Source organism: Mastomys coucha, unplaced genomic scaffold (genome assembly GCF_008632895.1).
Source record: "Mastomys coucha isolate ucsf_1 unplaced genomic scaffold, UCSF_Mcou_1 pScaffold14, whole genome shotgun sequence".
Classification (NCBI taxonomy): domain Eukaryota; kingdom Metazoa; phylum Chordata; class Mammalia; order Rodentia; family Muridae; genus Mastomys; species Mastomys coucha.
In genome coordinates this window covers 129,338,276-129,348,654 of record NW_022196896.1, presented here as the reverse complement: position 1 = coordinate 129,348,654, position 10,379 = coordinate 129,338,276, and the positions used below count along the sequence as shown (strand labels likewise).

The window sequence follows — 10,379 nt, the reverse complement described above, 5'->3', positions numbered from 1 at the left end:
CCCCGCCCCCCCCCCACCAGAAGCCCTTGGCATTCTCAGGCTGATAATGACCCCTGCATCTAAGTCAAGACGCAGGAACTTGTGCTGCGGAAGCTTTCCTGCCCTCTGCTCTTCTGTCCCCTTTCAGCTTATGATGTGGTGACATGTTACCTCAAAGACACTACCTTCCCCTCAGCTGTTCTTTCCATGGGCCACTCTGGTTTTCATGGGTCAAAAAGAAAAGACATCAAAGAATGTGCTAGAACCCTAGAGGGAACAGCGTCACAACTCACTTATTCATAAGAAGGTCCCGTCCCATGTGTGAGCTCTCTCTGTTCAAGGCAGGAGCCATAGCAACGGACAGAAGGAGAGCTAAACTCCCATATTCTGGCCACAGGTATCGCTCACGGCTTTCACACTTGCTCTTCATTCCGCCGAGAGCTTCCTCTCACTGCCCTCACCTGATGGACCAGAAACCTGGATGGACCTTCATATCCTGACCCCTCCAGGCTTCTACTCCAATTCTTGCCCTCCCTAAGGGGCCTTTATCCACCTGAGCAAACATGTGTCACCTTGTCTGACCTGCTCCTGGCCCCGTTTGCCATCCGCCACTCTCACTACCATTTAACGTGTTTGTTTAGTTTTTCTTTTGTAGGCCTCTTTCTCCTCCCACTAGAAAAGACACTTGAGAAGCCAGGGGCATCTGCCTGTCTGCTGCCAGCTGTGAGTGCAGCGAGTGCAGCGCCTGGCTAACAGCTAGGATGCTTAACACAGATTCTGCATGTTCACCTCACATGAACAAACTAGTGCTTCTGCACAAATCCACACACACAGCTATGCAGAGATGCACTGTTTGTTTTCATTATTTCAAGTCATGCAGCTTCCTGCATAGCCTGTCGTAAGTTCCTCATCTTGGGGATGAAGTCTTTGAAAGCCTAAACATCCACAGTATAGACGTTCATACCTTCTTACTCACTCTGCCTTCTTTACTCTCAAATCCCTCTCTCAAGGTAGGCTGAGCTCCTTCAGGTCTTCACTGACACCATTTGCTATGAGATATTTCCCACAGAATCCCTATCACACACTACATCCAGCTATGCAACTGCTTGCAACATCTAAACAATTGCATTACACTTGATCTGTAATCACTCCACATGCAACCTTTTTTACTTTAAAATACGGATGTAACTATAAACCGAAACACACTAGCAGTTACACTGGAAACCTAAGAAAGCCTTTCCAGGATCTTCCTCAAACATCCTGAAAGTTGGTTCTCCGCACAAGGGCAAGATTTGCAATGTTTTCAAACAAAAGATAGGAAAAACCAAAGCATCTCTGTGCACAATGCATTTATTGCTTCTCTGACTTTAGAGCTCTGACTAACAAACAAAAGTCAACTAGAACTCAAGAGCCTGGCTCTGCTCTCAACATGAGACTCCAGGCCAGCACAGGCTCAAACTCTGATCCATTCACCACAAAGGAATGCCCTGGGAGGTAAATAAATCAATAGGGGGATATTTGCTAAGCCAGAGAAACTGCAAATTAACCATAGAGTAGCCAAAAGGGGAAGTCCTTGTAATTATTTCACAATACACAGGGGCGCTTACTACATGTTATTTTGAAGTTTTTATTCCTCTATGTATGTGGTTTTGCTGTGTATATGTGTGTGTGTGTAAACACAAAGTGTAGAAGAGTGGAAGAGGGGGGACCTGGAGTTTACTTACAGGCAGTTGTGAGCTACAGATCAGGTTCCTGGGAACTGAGCTGAGGTCCTCTGTAAGAGCAGGCCTGCGGAGCAACTGCTCCAAAGCTTACCCTTGAACCAAGTATAGAACATAAGAAGCAAGTCCATGCAGACATATTTTGGCATTTACCTTTGACTGGATTGTCCGAAGATTGACCAGATGGATGTCACAGGGCAGAGGGGACTGCAGCAGAGGGAATTCACTAAGCAGATCAAAGCTGGGGCCGGGGAGCTGGCCACTTAGGACCATGGGGAGGAAGGGATGGTTGAGGAAGGACGAAGTCATGTGGCTGAGGAGGGAAGGGTAGCTGACCGGGCTCTTGTTGTCTTCCTCCTGTGGAGAAAAAGCACAAGAGCTTATACGTTTTCTATCTGCAGCACCCATCACATCAACTCACTGCCCGACGAAGTTTAAATACAAAAACACATGAACACTGTGAGGTATACTTCACAGATGACCATCAGAGAAAATACACAGTAGAGTGTGAAGCTTATAGCAGACAACCCATCAGTGTCCAGTAACCCAAGGTTTAACCATCTCTTGCACCTAGTTAACACTAAAAACAAATTCCACTTTTTTGATAATGAGAAGCTTTTTATGAAAACTCCCAACCTACCACAAACCCTTCAAAGTACAAGAAAAGTAATGTCCCATGTCTCACACAATGTCTAATGTGTCACACCCTCCTAAGGGTTTCACTCATGCACTCTTGAGTTCATTTGGCATATATAGATGATTTAAAAAAAAAAAAAAACAAAAAAACCTTTGAAACTTAAGACTTATCAACTGATGCAATTCAAACCAAACCAAATCAAACCAAACCAAACCAAACCAGCTGGTTGTATTGGTACATGCTTCTAACTGCAGCATGGCCAACAGAAATTAGCAGTCTTGGCTAAATACTGAGTTAGAAGTCAGCCTGAGCTACAGGAGATTACCTAACAATATAAACAAAACAAAATTATCAAAAGAATCTGATGTTTTTAAGATATAAAAAACACTGGCAACATATATAGATCATCTGTGATCTTTGAATTTGGCAAGTTAGCACCAACTTCTTCATTCCATTTTATTTTAAATCAGGAAAACTGTTCTGTATGTCATTATATAACATATACATTTATATAGTATCCTTTTACTCAGCACATTTTAAAAATACTTCACTCTAAGCTAGAATATATCCTCATGAGGCAACATTTATATATGTCAAACATCAAATAAATCTACCAGGGTTAGGAACCTCGAAAGCTAGATAATAAAACACTGAAAAATCAGCTGGGCCATGGGGGCGCATGCCTTTAATCCCAGCACCCAGGAGGCAGAGGCAGGCAGATCTTTGAGAGTTCAAGGCTAGCCTGGTTTTCAGAGTGAGTTCCAGGACAGCCAGGGCCACACTGAGAAACCATGTCTCAAAAAAAGGAAGAAAAGAAATTTTGAAAAATCAATGCCTAGGTAGACCCTTAGCCAATCATGCCCAAGGGATAAAAGAAGGCGTGTGGGAAGCTACATCGGATGTATTTAAGTTTTTAAATGACTAACGTCTCCAGGTTTTACATCTTTTTGTGGGATACAGCACTCAAAGGTTTGACTTGTATATCTGTGTGAAAAGACTAGATTTACAAGATACAGAGCTTGGACTTCAGAATGTCAGACGAGCACTGGACAGAAGGGTGATGGCAGAAGGCAGCTTACATTGTGCCCGAGCTCAGCTAACAGCTGAACTCATTACAATTCAGACCGTGGAGAGAGAAATACTACCTCGTGGTACCAGAGGAATGCTGCAGGATGACAATTCTGACAAAAAGTTAGTTGTGAAAGAATTGTATTGAAATGTATCCACATGCTCTGTAAAGATTGAATAAGGCACATAAGGTAGTGTTCTCTAACAATACTGCCACTCAACACAGCTTGCAGAATAACACGGCTAGAAAAGAGAGTGTGCTCGACAAGGCTTAAATGGACTCCTGGATCAAACGACTCCACAATCTAGGTCAGGATTGCTGACAAAATCGTTTTTGAGTAATGGAAGATGAAAGATTCCAACAGAAAGGAAAATACAGCCTTAAAAGATTCAAGAGGTGTTCGGTCCACTCTAGGTCAAGATGTGTTCGGGAAACACTCTATGGTTTTGTTCTGTATTGGGGGATCCTGCACACTCGGGTTCAGAGGAGGCAGTCCACTGATGAATCATCCATTCGGAATGCTATGCATCTGTACCAGCCGTCCAAGCCAAATCTGTTCCCCTGACCCAGGTGTTTTCCTGCGTGGGCTGCCGTTACAAAACCCAAATCCTAGCCCAAATCCACAGAACCAGGAGCTCCAAGGATAAGACCTTGGCAATGTAAAGCGGAAAGCTTCTGCAGGTAAGACCCAAGGACGGTGCTACAGGCTGCTCTGTGGGTCTGAGCTGTGAACAGCCACCACAGACTCTCACATGGAGTAAACAAGGCTCACTATCAAAGATGTTCTGACTAAATGTTGTAAAAGGAAACCGTTTTAAATGCAACTACTCACAGAATTAAAGGTCTGTCAGTTTTACTGTACTCAGCAAGACAAGTGAATTAAGAGAAGGGTGTAGTTATTTCTCTCCATAAAAGTCTGATGGGCAAATAATAGTGCTGGGGCTGGCCCAGCCAGAAAATAGAAGACTCAGCCAGGGGTCCCTTCCCCATTCCTGTGCTCCTCAGGATGCCTACAGATGAACTCCTATACTTTTCTTTTCTTTTCTTTTCTTTTTTTTTTTTGAGACAGGGTTTCTCTGTGTAGCCCTGGCTGTCCTGGAACTCACTCTGTAGACCAGGCTGGCCTCGAACTCAGAAATCCTCCTGCCTCTGCCTCCAAAGTGCTGGGATTAAAGGCGTGTGCCACCACCACCTGATGAACTGCTATACTTTTTAACTCACTAGAAAGGCAGTGTTCGAAACTCCAGGTCTTGGGAACAACCTAAATGTTTTAGGAAAAACATCATAGCAGGAGACGCTACAGTTTGTAAGCTACCTTCAGTTACCGGACTGCCAGGGACTAACAACGTTCTTTGGTTTCTTGTGTGTTGGAAGGTTTCAGATTACATGGGTCTAGCCTTCCTTGTACAGCTTGACATTAAAGAGTTTCCAGCTTACGCTGATCCAAACCACACAGAAGAGTTGAAACCTTCTGTGCTGCGGTAATCTTTAATCAGGAGTTGAACTTCTCTGGCTGTCCCTTTGTGTCCTTTATTAATGTCACCTGTGTTGTCTGATCTTTAAGCATCAAAGGCTTCCTCTTGATGTAACTTGCTGATTATGTGTAAGAGAGAGGGCTCCAGTTACGTATTTGTTTGTGGGGAAGTGCTGTAGATGGAACCCAGGGTCTGGTGTATGCGATGCAAATTCTCTAAAAGTGAACCACAGTTCAGCCTATTGCCATTGTAGAGAAACCATCTTTGCTTATGCACTTTGACCTGACACACAGTAGAAGCCTAATAAATGTTTGTGCTAGAAAGTGTATTTATCAAAGAAGTCATGTTTTAGTGTGTCTGCATGCATTAAAGGTTTTAAAAAGCTAACTCTTTAGAAATGCGGATTTCAAAACAAACAAGTTTTGGTACTGCACACCTTTAAATGCCAGCACTTGGGAGACAGAGACAGTAGGATCTCTGTGAATTTGAGGCCAGCCTGACCACACAGAGGACTATATAGTCAGATCTTGTTCAAAAAACCATAACAACAAAACAAAAACAAAAACAACTGCCACCCCCCCCAGAGAAGGTACCCTCAAGCCCTTGCTAAACAGCTTTTTGCTTTTTGACCAAGAAACTAGAACTCTGAGTTATGTTGGACCAGCATTCCCATACAGAAACGATCAGCTGCAGCTGACATAGAACTCTCAATGTGATGTGTGTCCTCAAGTTTACCAGGGTATTCTGGGATATGTGTCCTCAGGTTTACCAGGGCATTGTGGGATTTGTGTCCTCATGTTTATCAGGATATTCTGGGATGTGTCCCCTCAGGCTTACCAGGCTTCTGGTTCCCACTAACATGAACATTTGCTCTTGAGCTTGGTAAGCTTTCTACAGTAGGTTTTTAACTGACCTTTCCCCATCTGTCTTCCTTATAGGAAAAGAACTGGCACCCACAGCATGACTGTAGACACAAACACAGCTTCCATGTCACCAATAGCCCTTTCTATGCCAGCCATTGCCAGAAAGGGGGAGGGGTGTCATAGATATCAAACCCTGAAGAGGTCAACAGCAGAAATAATCTCCACTCCCCACTTCTGTGGACCATCAGTAGGAACAGTGTCTCCACTGGAGCCTCCCCATCCTTCTCTGTCCTCACTGCCTCTGCAGGGCAGCCTGAGAACAGGACCCACACCACTCAGCTTGTCCAGTGTTTTCACAAGTCTGAGGATCTCTACCTTCCACAACGGTTTCATCATCATTATTTTGAACATTAGAATGGTTGAAATAAAAAAAAAACAATTGCTATGTAAGTTAAACCGTGGGACATAAAACATTTCTTAATCAAGTGTCTTTTAAATCCATCTCACTACAACTTAAAATTTATAGTTCCTTCTCTAGTTCATTTTTTATTTAAAAGGCGCTATGGATTCAAGCCCTAGAATCTATAATGGAGTAAAAGAAAAATTTAACGAATAGAGGATTATAGAAATCCTAGATCAAATTAACTCACTTGCTATGCAAGGAATTCTGAATGGAATCAACAAATTATTTAGTTTCTAAGTGTAAGATTTCTAGGTCTAAATATTTTCATTGCTATAGTAAACAGATGTTTTGTATGCTAGTATCGACAACCAGAGAAGAAACCAATGCAGTTTTAGTTTTTCAAACCAGGCTCTTTCGTCAGTGATTAAGACCAGAAGTCTTAAGAGTTGATACAAATTTTAACATCTAAAATGAATACGAATTACTTTTTTCCTAAGTCATTCTCAAAACTATAAAATCATTTACATTAAATCATGTTTTCATCCCATCAATCTATTTGATATATAAACCATCTACACAGGCAGAGAGGCCGGAGGTATCTGCAGATGAGGTGTGCATGCTTCAGGAGTCTAGAAGGACCACAATTACCAGGCAACAATACAGCACGCGAGGCTCTGCAGTTCTCATTCACTACACGTGTGGGCAGCCATTTATATGACACATTGGCTCCCTCCTCTAAATAAATAGAAATGATCCTAGAAGCAGAGAAAGGCATAGTCCGGACTCGCGTGGAATTTAAGGTCCAAAGCAGGAGATCAAGTAGTCACACTCAGACATAACTAAGAGATGGCAGTGCAGCCTGGGCGTATGTGGGCAGGAAAGAAGTTATCTCTGGTCCCAACTACTGCCAAGATCTCCCTTGACAAGGAGCAGGAAAGGGTGTGTGCAACCACGCCACAGAACAAAAGGGCACAGGAAGAACTTGGCAAAGAATGAAGACCAGTGAGCCAACAGCAGAAATCACCAGTGAGAGACATGCAGGACACTTAGGTGACAAGGGACCCAACATGAGGGGTCCACAAGCCAGTGGTAAATTTCTGGTGTCTATATTGCTATCAATGAGAAGACAGGTTGCTCACCTGTAGTTCAGCTTGTCTGACCACTTCACAATGAATACTGACTATGGAAGGCATAAAGTCAGTCTGTTTGCAAACAATGAGTTTAAGATTAGGATACCGTCACTAAGGCTTAGCATACAATGACTGTATAGGTAAGCCATCTGTTCTGTAATTGTTAGCTCAATAAATCAGCCTTTCTTTGAAAAGAATCTCACCCAAATGGCTTCCTTGAAATTGTTTTTGGCTACATAGTAAGGGGAAAGGAAAAAAAAAAACCACTACATGGCCCAAATGTAGCCCTTATTTAATATTTCTAACTGACACATTTCTATAAATATGAGCTAAATCTATCATACAGACATCTCAACACTGGAAATTGCATTTAAACTATTGCTATCACCTTCAATTTTGGGGAGGAAGAGCCACCAACATAAGAAAGACTAGTCAGTGTCTCCTACCGTGTTCACGCCACTTCTCTTCTCTAGCAGGAGTCGAAACAAATTAGCTGTAATCTTATTATCATGGACACCTTGCCCGAGGCCACGGTTATCATCTTGCATGAGTCTTCGATCCATGAAGACTTCAATCTGACCTAAAATAAAGAAACAAAGAAATCTGACCAGGATAATTTTATGCAGATATTCATTGAAGGACGCTTTAACAGAAGCCCAGCTGCCTTGCTTTGAATTAAGCTCTCCTTGAGTTAGGAGGGGGACCAGATACTCCAGGAGACAACAGGCTATGTCATCTTTGATAAATCTAAGCAGCTACTAAGAATACGTAAACACATTATCATTTCTGCTTTCCTTCATTCCTGCTCAGCAACCACTCTCCAATGGCATCACAGCCGCGGAGCAGGTCTTCAACACACAGAGCCTAGGGACCTTGGAGGGGCTAGGTCACACCAGCACAATCCAGAAAACAACAAAACAAAACAAAAACAAAAACAAAAACTTCTGGAGTTTTAGGTTTCCAATCCAGGAAATCACAGAGATCGGCAGGCTAGCAAGAGTAAATTTCAGCTGCAATTTGTGCATGAAATGTTCCCCAAGCCAGTCTGTTGGAGGCTTGGTCCTTAGTTATCAGGGCTACTCAGAAGTGACGAGATCAAAACCAACTCCATGAACGGTAACTCCCAGGGCATTCACGGCTAGCTGGGCTGGGCTGTCACAGGCAGGGCTTAGATGAATGGGGTCACTGGATGAAAGCTAGAGAGGTGCATCCTCTCCCTTCCCTCGTTATCCTGTCTCTCTCATTGTTCTTCCTAACTACCATGATGTCAACTCACTACAGCTTAAAATCAAGAGAGCCAACCTGAAGCCTCTGAGATTGTGAACCTCAATGTATCTCTTACCCAAAGGTATTTTTGCTACAATGAAAAGCTAATGGAAACACTTTATCTTTCAAGCCACCCAGGCGAGGTGTCTTAGCCTCCTGTTCACTACCTGAAGACTGAGGATATTCATCTTATGTAGTTCTCATAAAGCCCTGTGTTAACTACTTCTCTAATTCTTAAAGGATAGCAATTAATGAGGAGGATAATTAATACATTTGACCACAGAAATATTAAACAGTTAGAACGGAGAGCTTTCAGAGTGGAATATTAATAACGCATACCAGGAGCCATACTGGAAGCGCCTAAAGCCTGAGCGGAGAGCAGTGTGAGCCGGTGCTCAGCATCCTGGATATACGCCATTGTGCTCATTGGGTAAACATTGGCTTGAAGAGGCAACTTGCTCATGGTCTTTCTCGGTTGAATCTAGGAAACCAAGCAATTCTTATTTTGTACAAGTATTATTTATGGATACACTTTTATAATTAGATTATTTAGTTATCTCCTTCCCAAAGAGAAAGGGCATAATTTCTGTTCTTGTGCAAAGATATATATATATGTGCATATATATATACATATATATACACACACACACACATACACACACATATATATATTAAAACACTCCTTAAAATCATACACAGAGAAACCACAAGGCCCCCAAAGACGATTTTTAACTGTGAAAGGTAGACCTTGTCCGGATTTTAAAACAGGCATTTCTATTTAAAGTCACAATAAAAAATGCCCAGCAGAAGTCTTCTAGCTTCCCATATTTGCATAAAACAAATTATGAAGGTATTAAGTATTCATTTTTCATCTAGATCTAACATACTGCTTTCGTAATGAATGCTAAGCACAATAGCTCTCCATCCCCATTCAAGAAATATCTATTATTCTTGAATCAGTTTTAATAAACACCACAGAGCTTGCCACCAAATCCTCTAGCATATTACATTATAATCAAGTACATACTCATAGTTAAAAATTTTCAGTGTTTACTCTTGTTTATTTTAAATTGGGATAGTTCTGAATTCCAGTACTGCAGCTTCGGGTTTGAAAGCACTACCCAGATTTTACCTTTTGTGAGGCTATCAGTACTGAAAGCCAGTATGTGCTCAGGACTCTGGGTTCTACTCCTACCACTTCAAAATGCCACCTTCCTGTTTAAACTTGTGAAAGTTTAAAATGAAACTCAAAAACAGTAAATGCAGAAAGTTAGCACCGAGACTCATGAGAACCGAATACCTAGCAATGGAAGGGTGGGCCTGCCTTAGCAATGGAAGGGTGGGCCTGCCTTAGCAATGGAAGGGTGGGTCTGCCTTAGCAATGGAAGGGTGGATCTGCCTTAGCAATGGAAGGGTGGGCCTGCCTAAGCTTTCCCAGGTCTGACCTTCAGCATCTTCAGCAAGCCCTCACTGGTCCCCACCCCCTACTGATTATGCTATCTCTTCAAATTCATATTTAACTAAGCCTGTGAAACTGATCTGATTTTGAAACAACTGATTTCAGAAATTGACATGGCCCAAACCTGACATCCTTGTAATAAAGAAATGTGGACACATGGAGAGACAGTGTGGGAACATCAGGTGACAGGAAGAAGCTGGGTAAACACATACCAAACAACACCAGGGGGCCCCTATGTGAAAGCAAGAGGCTGGCAAGCAGCAGGAGAGCTCCCTGGGGAATGTGGCCTTGTACACAGCCTGGCTCCAGGCAAAGAGTCTCCAAGACAATAAAAGAATAATGTTAGGAGACCCAGTTTGTGGTTAAAAAAAACCAAC

General features: G+C 42.6%; 1 protein-coding gene across 1 annotated transcript in view; it reads right to left on the bottom strand.

Annotated features, from left to right (window-relative positions):
- Man2a1 (mannosidase alpha class 2A member 1) overlaps positions 1 to 10,379 on the bottom strand; it is a 160,012-nt gene that overhangs the window by 12,869 nt on the left and 136,764 nt on the right. Inside the window, exons 18-20 of the mRNA XM_031368592.1 lie at positions 8,883 to 9,024; positions 7,724 to 7,857; positions 1,854 to 2,057 (exon numbers count right to left, since the gene is read on the bottom strand). Of these exons, the coding sequence (XP_031224452.1) occupies positions 1,854 to 2,057; positions 7,724 to 7,857; positions 8,883 to 9,024 (480 nt within the window). The remainder of the gene's footprint in view (positions 1 to 1,853; positions 2,058 to 7,723; positions 7,858 to 8,882; positions 9,025 to 10,379) is intronic.